This window comes from Tauraco erythrolophus, chromosome 24, assembly GCF_009769465.1.
Source record: "Tauraco erythrolophus isolate bTauEry1 chromosome 24, bTauEry1.pri, whole genome shotgun sequence".
Classification (NCBI taxonomy): Eukaryota; Metazoa; Chordata; class Aves; order Musophagiformes; family Musophagidae; genus Tauraco; species Tauraco erythrolophus.
The window spans coordinates 6028110-6044653 of NC_141488.1; the positions used below are offsets into that span (position 1 = coordinate 6028110).

General features: G+C 53.8%; 4 protein-coding genes across 6 annotated transcripts in view; 2 read left to right on the forward strand and 2 right to left on the reverse strand.

The window, feature by feature from the left end:
• TSLIG1 (tRNA splicing ligase complex subunit 1) overlaps nucleotides 1–16544 on the forward strand; it is a 179928-nt gene that overhangs the window by 109854 nt on the left and 53530 nt on the right. The gene's annotated exons all lie outside the window — the stretch shown is intronic.
• The window catches only part of RBBP4 (RB binding protein 4, chromatin remodeling factor), a 136575-nt gene that overhangs the window by 73507 nt on the left and 46524 nt on the right, over nucleotides 1–16544 (reverse strand). The window lies entirely within an intron of this gene.
• S100PBP (S100P binding protein) lies at nucleotides 3561–9292 on the reverse strand. The gene is made up of 5 exons (XM_086625900.1): nucleotides 6284–9292; nucleotides 6184–6188; nucleotides 5543–5628; nucleotides 4681–4785; nucleotides 3561–3665 (listed from the first exon to the last, which is right to left on the reverse strand). Exons 1-5 carry the CDS (start codon nucleotides 7407–7409, stop codon nucleotides 3566–3568), a joined length of 1422 nt encoding a protein of 473 aa, XP_086482026.1. The 5' UTR covers nucleotides 7410–9292; the 3' UTR covers nucleotides 3561–3565.
• YARS1 (tyrosyl-tRNA synthetase 1) lies at nucleotides 9861–15522 on the forward strand. 3 transcript variants are annotated; one of them, XM_086626043.1, is made up of 14 exons: nucleotides 9861–9892; nucleotides 9982–10046; nucleotides 10495–10641; nucleotides 10723–10898; nucleotides 11132–11261; nucleotides 11598–11678; nucleotides 12306–12398; nucleotides 12603–12738; nucleotides 12972–13057; nucleotides 13535–13670; nucleotides 14029–14123; nucleotides 14261–14454; nucleotides 14593–14734; nucleotides 14970–15522. In XM_086626043.1, exons 1-14 carry the CDS (start codon nucleotides 9877–9879, stop codon nucleotides 15078–15080), a joined length of 1608 nt encoding a protein of 535 aa, XP_086482169.1. In that variant the 5' UTR covers nucleotides 9861–9876; the 3' UTR covers nucleotides 15081–15522. The 3 variants fall into 3 exon arrangements, with proteins under 3 accessions (XP_086482169.1, XP_086482171.1, XP_086482170.1); XM_086626045.1 differs by lacking the exon at nucleotides 10495–10641; XM_086626044.1 differs by lacking the exon at nucleotides 9861–9892 and having other exon boundaries at nucleotides 10025–10046; nucleotides 10442–10641.

Genomic DNA, 16544 nt, shown 5'->3' on the forward strand with positions numbered 1-16544 from the left:
CCAACTCTGCTGTCTTGGTTTTTTTTTTCCCCCTCATTTGTGCAGAGGCATCAGCATAACTCAAGAAATAGCAGTTATAAACTGCAGATCCATCTGAAGGAGCATGAACAACCACAGGGGTCGCTCCTGGAAAAACACTATGGAGACAGTTGGTCTGGAGAAGGAGCATCTGGCTGGCACGGGGTGTCACATCCACTACACAGAGAGTTTCCTTTCTACACCAGTTGCTCAGCAAGAGCAGCCAGTGACCAGATAGGTCTCAAGTCAGCAAAGCAACTTGTTCATGCCAGCAGCTGGGGAGAGATACCTGTGTTACACTTGACGTATATTTATCTCAAAGTTCAGGAAAGCTGTTATGGCTGGATCATACAGGTCAGAAAAAGTCAGGGTTACATGGGTCACAGAGCACCAAACTTTTAGTCCTTACTCGAGCGCTCCACTACTGCTGATCTTGCAGCCAGTGCTATCTGTGGACACAGAACAAGCCCCTCTGTTCAAAAGAGCAGATCTGAAGGCCCCACAGAGTGAATCCTTGGCAAGAGACGGTTCAGCAGAATGCAAAACTCCTTGAATTCGTGTCACAAAATGTGAAACAACCAGTAACTGCAACCTGGATGTAGCGTTTGCCCTTCTGCTGGCTCGGAACAGGTACTGAAGCTCAGTGAAAGGCAGTTCCTTGAAACACTGCCCCTGCTGAAGCCCACGGTACAGAACGGTGCGTGTCCTTGCCTGGTGGAAACTCAAAGGTTTTTCCATCCTGCCACTGCAGTCATGGGATTAACGGGAATCACGGCTCTGCCTAACACCACTTCCTTTCCAGGGAACAGAGCGTCTCTTCAGTAAATCCAGGTCTCCTTCATAAACTGCAATATCAGCCTTTATTTACCCAAAGGAATAACTTCCTTTCAATAAAAGATACTTCTGGAAGAGACGTCAGAAGCGTTCTTGAAAAACCCCTGTTTCTGGGCTGCATTTAGGAAGAAGGGAGGAAAGCCAAGACAGCTAACAGAAGGCAAACTCTCTCCGTCACTCAACAGCTCACACTGTCTGCAATCAGCTGATGCAAGACGTGTGTGTGACGAGAAGAAACCACAACTTTTCCCAAATCCTCAGCCTTCCTGCAGACAAGTCCCCCTCTTCCCTTGCCATTCTGATTCGCAGTCAGAACGGGTCACAGACACTGGGGGGTCGTTTCCTACTGCCAGGGGTGCACCTTCACCCCTGCACCCGAGGGAAGACAAGAACTTGTGCAAACTACCACCATGACTCACAAGTACTTCACGCCAGGACAAGGTTTGAGCTCCTCTACAAGAGGCAAAGTCACAGGAGCAGAATAATCCCACCAGGTGTTGGAGAGAGCTGTTACCAGTGCCTCATGTAACCAAGCCAGGGCTCAAGATGGGAATCCTCGTGGCCAGTACACATGAGGAAAGGGGATAATGACACCCTAGACAAAGTGAACTGCCATGGAACAGAACTTAAAACATTTAGATTCCTTTCTCCTCAGGCACAGTCCGTCCCCCATCCTTCCACAACAGCTGAGACCAAACTGCAGATTTAGGCTGAGATTTTCAGGGAAGTTCCACTTGTTTACAACCCAGGAGCTCTGATTATCTCAGCAGAAGCGCCTGCAAACTGAAGCCATGGGGTGTGCCACTAGAGAAGCCCCTGGACCAGTCATATAGTCTGGGGAGTCTCATCCTTTGCTAGAAACGAGTAACTCCTCCCAAACTAACCTAACCTCCTCGCAGCCTGCTTTAGCAGTTCCTACTCCATCCCCTACTCCAAACCCCACCTCACACCCCTCTTGAAATTTAGGGTTTGTAGGTGGATTTCATTTGCTTTGAAGTGGAGCCTCTCTCCCACGCTTAGCCATAAATGTAATTCCCCTTTATGTCAGCACAGCCCAAGTCCTGTACCTTCCCTGCATGCTTTCCATTCAAGCAAAATGAGTTTGGGCAGGTAAGAACTGTTTAAAGTCTTCTCCTCAGCCAGCTCAGTACCAATCAACAGACCAGCATCAAGGCAGACTCTGCTAGCACAGCATTCATTTGTATTTCACAGGTTTGTTTCTCCATATGTTGCCTTATACTATTCTCCCTTTCCATCACCTTAGACCTGGTATGTCTGGTTTTTAAGGATATTTATCTTTGTTATTACAGTAAGACCAGATGGTCTGTGACTCTTTATAAGGTATTTCCTTCTCTCCTTTTGATTCAAGAGGGATCCAAGAAAATAATTGATCAGGTTTCTCCCAGGTTGTAATAAGCCTGGTAAAACTGCTAAGCATCATAAACCTCTACCAAAGACACCAAGCCTGAAGGAGAGCTCCTGGTGGAGTCCTGCTAGCAGAAGCACTCAGAGAAAGCAGTGGCTGGAGGTCAGACAGGAGCTAGCACAGCTTCCCAGGTACCCGGAGATGTGACTCTGCCAGAGTGATGCTGCTCCAAACAACAGGAGAACAATTGTCTGAGCAGCAGGTGGTGGAAGCACTATCCCATATGCACAATTGCAATGTTAATGGCCTGTGAAAGCAGATCTCCCGAAGTACAGATGTTTGGGTGGAAATCAAGAGATGGCTATGTTTGGAGAGGGAAATGCTTTTTCTGTTAAGTTTGCCCTTCCCCTGCCCATTTAAAAACAGGTCTATCCAGCCACGTACACTGCTGAGGACAAGACTAAGCAGCAGAGCACTAACAGCCAGTGCCAAGAGTCAGTTACAAAAGCAGGAGCCTCATTACTTCCGTGGACTGACACAGAATCAGCCAGAATTACCAAGGAGGATCTGATTCTATTTACTGTTGGATAAAAGGCAGTAACTAAATATGAATGCCAACAAATGGTCAGCTGGCAGAAATCTTTTGTGGTCAATTAACAGTTTCAGCCACCCATTCCCAAGCAGATGTTCGAATCACATCTCATTTTTACATCTGCTACAACACAGCCTGGGCAGCATTCAGATTCCCATACAAAGCCGCAAATAAATTTATTTAGTCAGACTGAATATCCTCTAGAAAACAGAACAAGAGGAAGAATAACCGGAACCACAGGTCACCTCCCAACTCACCTGAGACAACTGGATGTGAAAAGCTTGCTCTGAATACAAAAGGATTTATTCCAACTAGTTGAGGTTCAAAGCTTGCATGTGTGGTAGCCAGTGCAACACATCCAACATGGATACAAGAAAACTGTATTTATAGATAACCTGGAAGTGTAAGGTACTGTGCAGATAAGTGAAAAGATAAAGCCTGTGCTGTAGCCAGCCTGTAATTCACCCAGACAACATATGATCCAGGAGCAAGAGACAGAACACAAGGAAGAGCAGACAGATCATGCAGGAGAGGGGACAGCAAAGTCAAACACTGCCAGGAGATCTGCAACACAAAACAGAGCTCAAGATTTGTAGCAGTAATATATTAGTTACTGCTTCCCAAAGGGAATTCCCTTGCTGGCTCTGAAACCTGCTCATTTTCCTTCAGGAATTTCTTGGGATCGCTCTGCATTTCTGCATCTCCTACGCAAATGACATGCAGGACACGGCTGCAGATCCAGGTGCACAGAAGCATCACACACGGTCAAAAAACAAAGTCAGCCCACTGAGAAGGGTTTTCTGTGACAACTGGGAAAGCCCACGCTGTCTGTCAGGCTGAATTCCAAGCCTACAGCTATTTGGAATAAGAGAAGTTTGCACTAATAAGAAAATCAAATTGTGTGCATCACAGACAATGCTCTTCCCCAGCAAAATAAATCTCAATCTCGCTCACCAACCTTGCTCATTTGGAGCTCCTGCCTGATTTTCTGTGACTCAGAACATACGTCTTGCATTTTTAATTTGAAAGGAAGGAAAACCAGGCCATTTTAGCTTTCCTTACAGTCCCCTCTGCATCACTTATGCTGCATTCATACACTGGAAAGCAGCCCTGTGGCTATGCAGCTGTTCGTGCTGCCCAGATAAGTGCAGGCTCCATGCAACGAGCCACAAAACTGTCAGTTTCTGATCATTCTCAAGAAATGACAATTATTGCACCCATGGACACTCAGAATAACCACAGTAGGAGGGCAGCTCTGGAAGCTACCAGAACACTCTTTGCCCTTCAGAACACCCCGGTTCTACCCATCAGATACTGCTCTCCAGCCAATATCCACACCTGCTCTTTACAGACACCTTCCTTTAAACCTCCACAGTTGACACCCCTTGGATGACACCGTTGAGAGGGGCAATATGTAGAAGGTGTCAGTAGCAAATACAAATCTCAGCACTTAAGCTAAAGATTCTCTTGAGTCAGGTTCACAAGGTTCAACCTTGTGAACTGACCAAAACAAGTTACCTCCCAAAACAACAAGCCAGAGCTCAGCTCTGCTCTTCCCAGCCAACGTGGGCCTGTTTTGGGAGCACCCGGGACTTACAGCAGCAAGCCCCCTGTATAACGTTTCCCAGGTATTCCAAACCACGACACTACTCTGAACAAGTCCTGGAACAAGACTGATTGCTGTACAGGAACTGTGTGTGTGGTAGGGCTAGTAAGCGTAGCAGGCACTTTTTATTTCCCTCTAAAAACCAATTACATTCAAAACGTCAAAGAACACAAGTTCAGCAAGCCAGGCCCCCTGCTAGGATATCTATCCCCCACTCTGCCCTTCCCACCAGTACAGCCTTACCCCATCCCATCTGGGGCTTACCTGGTGCAGGAGTCACAGTTCTCTTCGTAAGGACGTTCACACTTCGGATACAGACGTTTCTTTTGCTCAAGCTCCACTTCTGAAATGCATATCCATTGTTCCAGGCTTTAAAATAAAAAACAGTATAAATTTTTTTAGGCAGTTTGTCAAATTAGGCTGCGGAAGACAGAGGGGACAACATGTCCTATAGAACTAGTACAGACATGAACTTCTTTGCAGCACTATTCTGTGACTGAAAAACTGGAAGTATTTATTTGAATAAAGCTGCAAAGGTAACCAAGATGACACACTGAGAGCAGAGCAGGAGTGCCAACCAAGCGAACCAGCAAGTCCCTGTCCTGACTAACGAGCCAGGAACCTGCAGTGAGCCCTCAGAAGCAGCAGATTTTTCGTGCTACTCAAGGCCACGCTGGGAACGGCCACACGCAGAACATCAGAGTGCAGCAGGTCCGCAGCGATCACGGGAAGAGCCACCCAACCGCCAGGTCCAGGCCCGAGGAGCACTGGGGACCAGAAGGCATCCATCCCTGCGCAGCGCCTGGCGCTGCTCTGCTGCTGCCATCTGCTGGGAACCACTCCAGGAGGAGAGCGGCCACCAAGCCGAGCCAGCACAGACATCTCTTCTGCCCTGCAGACCACTGCCCACGGCTGCCTCAGCAACCTTCCTTCCCATCTGGACCAGCCCTATATCCTTCCTCCTCTCTTACAGGGTAAGACAGTAAGTACCTTTCCCATTCTTTCAGTGCACCTTAAGAAAAAAAAATAGAGAAAACCAGCAGCACACAACCAACCCGACTGGTTTGGGAAACTGCTGGGACATTTTTCCAAGTGCAAAGGCATTTTGTGGCTCCTAAGGAACTACCTTGCCTCCTCCCGTAGCACAGGAGTAACTTTACCGGGCTTCCTCCCACTGATTGTCTCTTCCTGCCCTACAGCTGTATCATTTAACTGGAAATATAAGGGAAAAAGGGATTAACACCTAATAGGAAATCATTCCATGTAAGTCTTGTTTACACAGTTACATAAAAATCATAGAAGCTTCTGGTTGGAAGAGACCTTCAAGATCATCGAGTTCAACTGCTCACCCTGCACTGTCAGGGTCCCTAAACCGTGTTCCTCAACACCAAATCCACACGGTTTTTAAACACCTCCAGGGATGGGGACTCCACCACCTCCCTGGGCAGCCTGTTCCAATACTTCACAACCCTCTCTGGAAAGAGATTTTTCCTGATATCTAACCTAAATTTCCCCTGGTGTAACTTGAGGCCATTCCCTCTCGTCCTGTCATTCATAACGTGGGAGAAGAGACTGACCCCCATCTCCCTACAACTTCCTTTCAGGTAATTGTAGAGAGCGATAAGGTCCCCCCTGAGCCTCCTCTTCTCCAGACTGACCAGTCCCAGCTCCCTCAGCCACTCCACACAGGACAAGTTCTCTAAACCCTTCACTAGTTTCGTTGCTCTTCTCTGAACCCACTCCAGCACCTCAGTGTCCCTCCCTTGCTGTGCCTGGACATTACTGCAAGTACAAAACAAAAGGAATGGAATTAAAAACGTTTTAGTTACAAGAAATAAGATGTGGGTTTACTTTAATGCTGTTCAGCTTCGGGAGATTCCTGCTCCCTCATCATTCTCTGGAGAACCTGCTTTCCTTGTAAAATGGCTCTTTGTTGCTTTGGGAAGTTCTGGCTTTCTGGACCCAGAAGATGGTGTGGAACACCTAAACAACACAGGCACTGAACTGTGGCGACAGGCAAAATCAGAAGAGGGCATGGATCTTCCTAAACGATCACCACAGAAGTTGGACACATCTCTGGTGGGAAAGGGAGTGTTTCCCAGGCTTTGCCAGCTGTTAGACGTCAGCCCCTCCGAGGATTCTGAGGTTTTATTGTACTCCAGGCAATCTATGATTGCTTCTGAAGCTTCTCTTTCGGCTCCCTCCAAACAATCGTCCTCCAGAGGCTGAGCTACACACTCAGCATCAATTGGGCTAAGACTCAGAAGCTCCTGGAGGTCAAGGTCAAACAACATGCGAGTTACTTGGGCTGACTGCAGATGGTTCTCATGCAAGCTGGCGTTTTCGTTCCACGGGCAAGAAGAACATTCAGAACCGAGCAACAGACACTCTCTGGACAGAGATGCATTCGGTGTCTCTGCCATCTTTGAGGCCATGTCTGCATCTTTGCTGCTGACTGATGCCCTCGTGCAGCTGCTGCTCTCTTCTTTTTCACTCTCTCCATTTACATTTTGGCTCAGAGTGCTTTTTCTTGTTAGGTACCGCTCAGATTCCACGCAATCATCTGCCAAGATTTCCTGAATCTCTTCCTCAGTGTAACTGAAAGGAGAATTCCCTTCTTCACCATCTGACAGCTCCAACAAGGAGTCATCTGGCTCACTATCGAAACATCTGGTTGTATCTAGAGAAATGGCTACATCGTTGTAGTTTGGTGCAGCAGAGCTGGCAACAAGGTCGTCACGGCCAGTATCGTCCAGAAAACAAGAGGATCCTTGGAAGCTGGTGGAATCTGGGGAACAGAGCAGCCGTTTCTCTGATGAATCTGGAGTGATACAGTCATGACTCAACCCACAAGACTTCTTAGCTGACTGCAGGGCCTGAGCCTGCTCTACAGAATCCAACAGCCTTTTGGCCCTGGGAACTGTGTTACCAACAGCAGGTTTGAGTTCATGACAAAGGCAGAGCCCAAAGGCATGAGGGGGATGGTCATCCATGTTGCTGCTGGTTCCTGTCTCTCTGCTACCCTGTGCCTTCTGCTTACAGCTCTAGAAGCCTGTTGTGAAGTTCCTCTGGTCCTGGTGCCCTTTGAGAAGAGAAATCAGCAGCAGTCAGCTCCAACCTGCTAGCAAAAGCCAACATCTTAAATAAAAGAAATTCAGCGTTTTCCAAAGATGCAGCAGTGTAATGGGGAAGGCAAATAACACTAGCTGAGGAACACCAGCCACAAAAATTTTAACTCCCCGGTCTCCGCTGCCTCTACTCCTGACCAGTTTAGGCCTTAACACCCTAAAATAACCACCAGTCCCTCATTCCATGAGTGTTCTCACACGCAAGGCTGTTTGGCTTTATCAAGCAGGACTGATACAAGCTCCAGTCACCACCACAGTCTGTACCTTCTCCTCCAAAGCTGCCGTAAATCAGCCACTCTAGCACCAGTACTCACAAATTACATTCTTTACGACCTCACATTTAAAGTACAGAGCACACTTTAGGTATTAAACAAAGCCTCACAGGCCCTCCCAGTGTCTCAACCCCCACCTCCGTCCTTCAAAAACACTAAACAAATAAAAAGTCTTTTTTGGGTTAGGAAAAACTGAGCAACGGAAGAGTAACCCTGTCAGGGAGCTAAGGGGACATTCAGCAGGGTATTAGTCACTAACACACTCCTACAAAACACATTTTATAGTGAAAGATCAGAAGATAAAGAGCCTTCCCCTAAAATTCAATAGTTGAAAAGTATTCACAAACAGAATCTGTTTTCTTCTTAGTGAGGACTCATAACATGAATCTTTTGACTTGAAAGCCCTGCGTTTGACTCTCACCCAGCAGGAGGATCAAGACTACAGAAAGGTATTTCCTGTCCTCTTTGACCAACAGATTCCAAGGAATGCCTTTTGTCTGTTTCTTTGACTACTTACTGCCCTTAAAAAGGGGGGGTACCTACTACCTACTTCAGGAATAAAACCTAGGCACTTCTACTGCTTCCTCTTGTCATTCTGTCCAAATAATAAAAATAAACACTTTCAGAATAATGCTGTAACCACACTGAACAAATAAAATACCTCAGGAATCACCTACACACATACAAAACCTATACAAGGACATATGGAGTCACGGGCAGTCCTCACTAGATAGCACTTGCCTCAAGTTCTGCAATTTAGCTACAAGTGCCCAAGTGCTTCAAAGACAGGCAAATAAATTAATTAAACACGGATTCAGTCCTACAGAGTGCAGCACTCCCATAATCCAGCTCCTAACCAGTAAGGACTTGAAAGAGAACCAAACATTTTAAGCCTTTTCACTGGCTTACAAAAAGCACACTCGGAGATATTCACTGTTGCAGACACAGAAACAGTTTCTCTACTGCCGTGACCTTCCCCGTTCAACAAAGTGCAACCTGCACTGGGTCTGTACGCTCAGTCCCACACGGGCTGATACTGGAAGCAGAACTCTGTACGTCTGCCCGGACAGAGCCCCAGCTGTTCCCCACAGCAGGGTGCTGAAACCAAGGATTTACACCAGGGCACTGCTCCGGAACGGTTTAAATGTCTCTGGCACAAGACAAGGCTGCCAGCCCCTGTCCCTCATTCCAGCACTGGTGCTTGGAGCCAGACCACTGGAGCCAGCCCGCTCCCAACAGTAAAAGCACCAGCACTGGAGCCCCAGTAGGGGAGACAAAGGAAGGCTCTGTAAAGTTACACACACTTTGCGTGTGTTTCTAGCGCAGCTTCAGGAAATGAGGAGATCAAAAGACAAAGCTGCTGAGAAAGGCGGGTCTGCTGAGGCTCAGGGACTGGTGGCCGGGCCTGTTCCACTCCAGGCAGCCGCACACCCCAGGAGCAGCTCTGCCCTGGGAGCTGCAGCGGCACCTGCTAGAGAGAAGAGTCACGGGCTCCAGGGTAACAGGCCCCGGCATCCGCCCTCCACAGGAGGGAACTTCCCTCAAAAAGCCAAATCTCGGGACACGGGGATCCCGCTCCCCCCCAGCACAGCGGCAAACTCCAGCCCTCCACCCCCGCAGCTCCCTGCCCTCGCCCTCCCTCCCTCCCTCCCAGACCGGCTCCAGGCCTGCCGCGGCCTCAGCAGCCCCCCCCGAGCTCCCCCTCCGCCGGGCACCGCTCCGGGCCGCCCGCCCCGCGGGAGGAGCCCCCCCCCGACTCCTTCTCCCCCCGGGGCGCCGCTGCGGCCCGCAAAGAGGGTCAAAACCCCGAATAAACGGACAAAACGCCACAATAAGGCAAATCGGGGGCTGGGGGCTGTGCGGGACCGGAACGCCCACCGCTCACCCGCCGCCATCTTAACGGCGTGGGCGGTGCGGCCCCACCCCCCCCGCACCCGCCCGCGCGCGCGGCGCCGCCCCATTGGCGGAGCGCCTCGCCCCGCCCCCTCCTCATCGGCAGCTCGGCGCTCGGGCGGCGGAAGTGACGTCCAGGCGTGGTGGGCGAGCGCCGAGCGGAGCTGATGCAACCGGGGGAAGGTGAGTGGGGCCGGGGCGGGGGAGCGGGGGGCTCCCGGGGGGCTTCCGGGGGGCTGGTGCCTCCGGTAACCCTGTCTCGTTCCCTGCAGTCGCCGCCATGGAGCCCGCGCCCGGCCCGCAGGAGAAGTATCACCTCATCACCCGGAACCTGCAGGTGCTGGGGGGCGGATCGGGGCCGGGGCAGGCCGGGAGGGACGCGGGGATCGGGGCCGGGAGGGATAGGGATAGGGATGAGGATCGGGATCGGGGCAGGCCGGGAGGGATGGGGATCGGAGCCGGGACAGGTCGGGAGGGATGGGGATCGGGGCCGGGACAGGCTGGGAGGGATGGGGATAGGGATGGGAATGGGGATGGGGATGGGGTCGGGGCCGGGGCAGGCCGGGAGGGATGGGGGTCAGGGCCGGGGCAGGCCCTGGGCGTAGCGGAGGGAGTCCGGATCAGCCTCTGGACCCGGCAGGAGCCCCGGGGCCATGCTGCGTGCAGGGTGCCTGGGCACAGCTCGGGGCTCGGCCGTTCAGTGGGACATTGTCCTGCCCACGTCCTCCCCAGCGTGTTCCCGGGTAGGCTCAGCCATGCGGGATATGTGTCTTGGCTGTCTGTAGGAAGTGCTGGGGGAGGATAAGCTCATGGCCATCCTGAAGGAGCGAGAGTTGAAGATCTACTGGGGGACTGCCACCACGGGCAAGCCGCACGTGGCCTACTTTGTGCCCATGTCCAAGATCGCAGACTTCCTGAAGGCAGGGTGTGAGGTAGGTGGCCAGGCTGGGAGTTCAGAGCCTGCGGGTTTCCCCTCGGTAGTGTGGCGCTGACTCTGTCCCCCTCCGTACTAGGTGACGATACTCTTTGCTGATCTCCATGCTTACCTAGACAACATGAAGGCCCCCTGGGAGCTGCTGGAGTTGCGCACCCGCTACTACGAGAACGTGATCAAAGCCATGCTGGAGAGCATTGGAGTGCCCCTGGAAAAGCTCAAGTTCGTCCGGGGCACTGACTACCAGCTCAGCAAGTGAGTCCTGGGGTGTCTGGCCCTCTTGGGAAGGGAGAGCCTGACCTGGGGCTCTGCTGTTCCTTAGCTTGTCCTGTTCCTGAGCCTGCTCGCAGGCTCTGTCGTTCAGGGAACAAAGCGAAGGTGCCTCCAGGCCTTGACTCCTCTCCATGTGGCCAGAACTGGTGTTTGCGTGCAGCAGCTCTAAAAGACGTCCCCTTCCCTGTCGCTACCAGTGCTGTCCCTTCCCACAGGGAGTACACTCTGGATGTGTACCGCCTCTCGTCTGTGGTGACGCAGCACGACGCGAAGAAGGCGGGAGCGGAGGTGGTGAAGCAGGTGGAGCACCCCTTGCTGAGCGGTTTGCTCTACCCAGGCCTGCAGGTGCGTGGTGAGGCAGGTCAGCAGAGCCTCCTGGCCAGGGAGGTGCTGGGCAAAGCCAGGACTGCAGGGACGCGTGAGGCTGGATGCCAAGGTCGTTACGCTGCACCCCAGTATTGCATCTGGCAGCAGCACAAAGCATGACCTGAGCACAGAGCTGCTTTTACAGCGACTCCAGACAGCTGCGGGACAGCAGGCAGTCAGGAGAGCTCCCGTTCTTGCCAGGGTGGAAGTTCTGTGGCAGAGGCTGGGCAGATCCTGGGCAATGGACAGGACCTCTGAAGCTTAAGACTGTGGAGTCTCGGGTCCAGTCTAAAGGCCGTGTGTGCCTCTCCACAGGCTCTGGATGAGGAGTACCTCAAGGTGGACGCACAGTTTGGAGGAGTTGATCAGAGGAAGATATTCACCTTTGCAGAGAAGGTGAGGAACGGGGTATTTGTGAGTTTCCTGCGATGCTGGTGTCTGGCTTGGGGCTCAAACACTTGATAATCTGTTGGGAGAAGCATGTCTGTGATTTCAGTTGGCATCACAGAGCTCTTTGCATCTCCTGCTGCTGCTCTGGTGTGCGAAACAGTGCAGCCACGCATCCCTGGCTGTGGCTGTCAGTGCCTTGTGAACCCATGACAGCTTTCTGAGTCCAGTTCATAGAATCACAGAATGGTTTGGATTGGAAGGGACCTCAAAGACCATCTTGTTCCAACCCCCCTGCCATGGGCAGGGACACCCTCCACTACACCAGGTTGCTCAAAGCCCCATCCAACCTGGCCTTGAACACTTCCAGGGATGGGGCATCTACCGCTTCTCTGGGCAACCTGTGCCAGTGCCTCAGCACCCTCAGAGTGAAGAATTTCTTCCTTATATCTAACCTAAATCTCCCCTCTTTCAGTTTAAATCCATTGCCCCTTGTCCTGTCACTACACGCCCTTGTAAAGGACCAGTTATTCTGGGTCCTCAAGTTGTCTGGAGCCAGGAGCAAGCAGGGATTGTGAGATAAAGCCAATCTTCAGAAGAGGATCGTACGTGACTTGCCTCCTTGCTTTTTCCCAGTACCTGCCTTCCCTGGGCTATGCCAAGCGTGTCCATTTGATGAACCCAATGGTTCCCGGTCTGACGGGCAGCAAAATGAGCTCGTCGGAAGAGGTTGGTCCCTGAAGGGTGGCTGTGGTCAGAGGTTCTGCAGGGGGACGGGTTAATGGCTGGGGTTGAGGAGGCTGCACCCCAAGAGAAGGTGAATCTCTCTCCGCTCTCACTGGGGACTAAGAAGAAGCTGCAGCAACTCCAGCATGAGTTGTCTCTTTTGGACAAGAGGTTGAGTTGAAGGCCTGTGGAAATCTCTTCCTGCAGGACTCAAAGATTGACCTCCTGGACCGCAAAGAGGATGTGAAGAAGAAGTTGAAGAAGGCTTTCTGCGAGCCAGGGAATGTGGAGAACAACGGTGTTCTCTCCTTCATCAAACACGTCCTGTTTCCCCTCAAGTCAGGTGAGAGGCTCACCACACTCGGGCGTTGGGTCTAGTTTTTCCTATGGGTAGGAGGAGGGGACAGGAGCGTGTCCCCCCCGAAGCAGGCTGCCTCCGAGTGTCCCCTCCCCGGCCCCGCTGTGGTCACCCTCAGCTCTTGGGCAAAGTGGGGTGGGTGGATTATCTGGCTGAGCAGAGGGGTTGGGATTAACTCCACTTGGGTTAATCTGAGCCTCAAAATCCGTGTGTGACAGAGTTTGTGGTTCTGCGAGAAGAAAAATGGGGAGGAAACAAAACCTACACAGCCTATGAGGCCCTGGAGAAGGACTTCGCTGAGCAGGTGAGTGACAGGAGGGACTGAACCCTCTCCCTGTCCCTGAGGCTCCTGAGTGTGCTGTGGGAGGGCTCTGAGCAGCAGTGGGAGACGGAAATCTGTACTGGGGGAGATGGTGGAGGAGAGTGCGGCCCAGTGGCTGTAGGGTGACAGGGTGCTCCCAGCCCGGAGAGCCCGAAGGTGAGAGGATGGGTGAAGGACGTGAGTGCACCAGCTGTCCTAGTGCAGGGCAGGACCACGTCAGCCACGTCCTGGAACAGAGCAGCAGTTCAATTGTTCTCAGCTCTTCCCAGCTGAGCCTGCAAGCAGACGTGTCCGGAAGAGGGGCTTTGTCTTCTGAGGGGGAACCAGTCCAAGTGCTGGGGTTCATCTCCCTGCCCTGCGTGGTCTCCGGTTCCTGCCTCTGTCGACTCAGATAGTGGCTCAAGTGCTGCTGTTCCCTGGAGGAAACCACGCAGAGCCCGTCCGTTTGTCGCGATACAGGTTGTGCACCCCGGAGACTTGAAGAACTCAGTGGAAGTGGCCCTGAACAAACTGCTTGACCCCATCAGAGAGAAGTTCAACAGCCCGGAACTGAAGAAGCTGACCAACGCAGCGTATCCCAACCCGTCCAAAGCCAGTAAGGAGCTGCTGGGAGCTCCAGCTGGGGAAATGGGGCTCTGGCCACACAGGGCTGGGTGGGACAGAGTTGCTTCAGGGGCTGAAGTTAGAAGTTCTGAAACTTTAGTCTCAGGAGCAGCCCTGGAGAGTGTTAGGAAGGGTGAAGAAAGGCCATTGCCAGGGGTGCCTGCCCTGGAGAAGGCAGATGCCAGCATGCTTCTCTGGTGCTTGAGAGGCCAGCAAAGCAGGAGAGGCCGTGCTCTGTGTACAGAGACAAGCAGGGAATTCAGGGAGCCCCAGGGCCAGCATTTGGGGGTCACTGTGGCCAGCTCCCTGAGTTTATGCTGAGTGGCACAACTGTTCCCTTTGCACTGCAGAGCCTGCAGAGAAGGGTACCAAGAACTCGGAGCCAGAGAACGTGGTCCCATCGCGGCTGGACATCCGTGTTGGCAAAGTGATCAGTGTGGAAAAGGTATGGGCACAATGGGGAGAGGGGAGTAACCTTCCCGCATGGTGACATGGGCGCTCATTCTGCGTGTGGCGTCTGCCCTCTTCTTCTCTGCCACCCCAGTCCCCTTCTCTGCTCCTCACCTTGCTTCTGCTTGGCAGCACCCAGATGCTGACAGCCTGTATGTGGAGAAGATCGATGTAGGTGAGCCCGAGCCCCGCACCGTGGTCAGTGGCCTGGTGCAGTTCGTCCCCAAGGAGCAGCTGCAGGACAGGCTGGTGGTGCTGCTTTGCAACCTCAAGCCCCAGAAGATGAGGGGTGTGGAGTCGCAGGGCATGGTGCTGTGTGCCTCCAGGTGAGTGAAGGGCCATCAGGGCCGTACCCCTCCAGGGGGGCAGTCCAGACCCCCCTCTCCTGCCCCAGAGCCCGGCGGTGCTGAGGGTGGGTGGGTGCCACCTCTGTGTGACTCTGCTTCCTCCACACCCCTCCGCAGCGTGGGGGAGCCGCGGCAGGTGGAGCCCCTGGACCCGCCGGCCGGGTGCTGCGCCGGGGAGCGCGTCTACGTGGAGGGCTACGAGGGTGGGGAGCCCGACGACGAGCTCAAGCCCAAGAAGAAGGTGTTTGAGAAGCTGCAGGTGAGAGGCTGTGCAGAGGGGCTGGGCCACAGTGGGCCAGTGCTCAGGGCCACATAGATGCCACTGTGCCCACCTCTGGGTGACCCCAGATTAGCTATTTGCAGCTTAGTGCCCTTGTTTGCTACTGGAGCAAAGCGGTGGAGGAGACAAACCTCCCCAGCAGCCCAGCAAGGTGCCGATGCCTCGCTGGCAGCTCAGGCCTGACCCTCCCTCCCTCCCCTGCTCTGCTCCCCAGGCCGACTTCCATGTCTCCGAGGACTGTGTTGCCCAGTGGAAGCAGAGAAACTTCCTGACCAAGCTGGGGAGAGTCTCCTGTAAAAGCCTGAAGGGAGGGAGCATCAGCTAACAAGTGCCAGAGCTGCAGCCTGTGCCTCCTGCCTGGCCCCCTCTGCCACCTCAGCCAGGCTCTCCTCCCCGACCTCTGCCATCTCCTCCCCGGTGCCCCGAGCTGGGGGCTCAGCCATGCAGGACCTGGGGGTTTTGGGACTGAATTTGCAGCCTCCCACGTGGAGAGCCGCCTCTGCCATCCCCCTTGCCCTGGGCCTGCTCAGCCAGCATCTGTGGCTCGTCTGTGGGCCAGCTCTGGGGACTGGCGGTGGCCCCACACCTAAGGGACCTGTGTGACTTGGTGCCCGTGGCCTCAGGCTCTACGCTGGGGCCATCGGCTCGCTCCCGGTTGTGCCATGGAGTGGACACCCTGCCCGCTGGTCCTGGCTGGGATGGCACGTCTGGGTGCTGCTTGCTCAAACCTGTGTTGCTGCTAACAGAGCTGGGGGCAGCTGCCTGGCAGCTGGGCAGGCCCTGTGCCCTGCTCTGCCCGGGCACCCCCTGCGCTGCGCTCAGCCTCCCCGGGGCTGGGGCTGCTGCTGGTGCTGCTTTTTGGCCAGGAGCCCTGGCAGCACTCGCGGGTCTGTTCTGAGCCCGTGGGGGGCGTGGGCCTTGAACACTGACTCGGGAACCATCTGTCTGTCGTAAACCCAAATAAAATGTCCAGCTGACTGCGCCTGGGTGTGCCCATCTGTCCGGGGTGAGGCGGCCGAGCTGGCAGCCGGCCTCACTCCTGTGTTTTAGTGCTGCCCGTGCCCTCTGCCCGTCCTGTGTGGGGTCTGTGCCTGCCCCAGAGCTCGATGCCGCCGGGAAGGGCAGCTGCGGCGTGTGGCAAGGCCATGGCCATGAGCCAGGAAGCACAAGAGGCAGCGAGCTTTGGTCGTCATTTTTACCAGCCAGGTACAGAGCTCTGAGCAGCTACTCGGCGGCAGAGGGTTGGTTGCTTTTGGTTTGGTTTGGTCGGTTTGGTTTGTTTTGTGGTTTTTTTTTTACAATCAAAGGAATCAAAATGTGACCAGTTTACAGAAACAGAAATCGAGGCTCTACCCCAGGGCCTGAAGACCAGCTCACGGGTCAGACGGGCTCCCCCTCCACCCTGGGGCCAGCTGGCAGAGATCGGTGCTGGCCAAGAGCTCCTTCATGCCTTTCCATCAAGGGCCGAGGCCCTGGTCCCTCCCAACCACTGCCGCCGTCCCGTCCTGCTGCTCGTGCCCGTGCTCCCCCGGGCACTGCCGTGGCCGAAGCCTTCCCGTTCCTTTGTCCAAAGTGCTTCGATTCCTCGTGGGCCCGGCTGGCCGGGAGCAGAGCAGCTCCAGCTCCGGCGTCTCCGCGCTCCTCTTCCCCGTGACTGCTCTGCTCTGCACGCGCAAACCGAGCGGCCGCCCGGCGGGGAGGAGGTGCTGGCTCTGGGCACGGGCCTCGGGTCCAGTAAAAAAAAAAAAAGCGAAATAAAGCTGTAGTACTTAGGAAAGTGAAACCAACA

Coding starts and splice junctions, on each gene's coding strand:
- S100PBP (XM_086625900.1), bottom strand. CDS start 7,409: ATGGATGACCATCCCCCTCATGCCTTTGGGCTCTGCCTTTGTCATGAA. Junction 4,786..5,542: donor GTGCTACGGGAGGAGGCAAG/GTAGTTCCTTAG, acceptor TTTATTTTAAAG/CCTGGAACAATGGATATGCA. Junction 3,666..4,680: donor AACTGTGACTCCTGCACCAG/GTAAGCCCCAGA, acceptor TATTCCAAATAG/CTGTAGGCTTGGAATTCAGC.
- YARS1 (XM_086626043.1), top strand. Junction 10,642..10,722: donor TCCTGAAGGCAGGGTGTGAG/GTAGGTGGCCAG, acceptor CCTCCGTACTAG/GTGACGATACTCTTTGCTGA. Junction 12,399..12,602: donor AAATGAGCTCGTCGGAAGAG/GTTGGTCCCTGA, acceptor CTCTTCCTGCAG/GACTCAAAGATTGACCTCCT.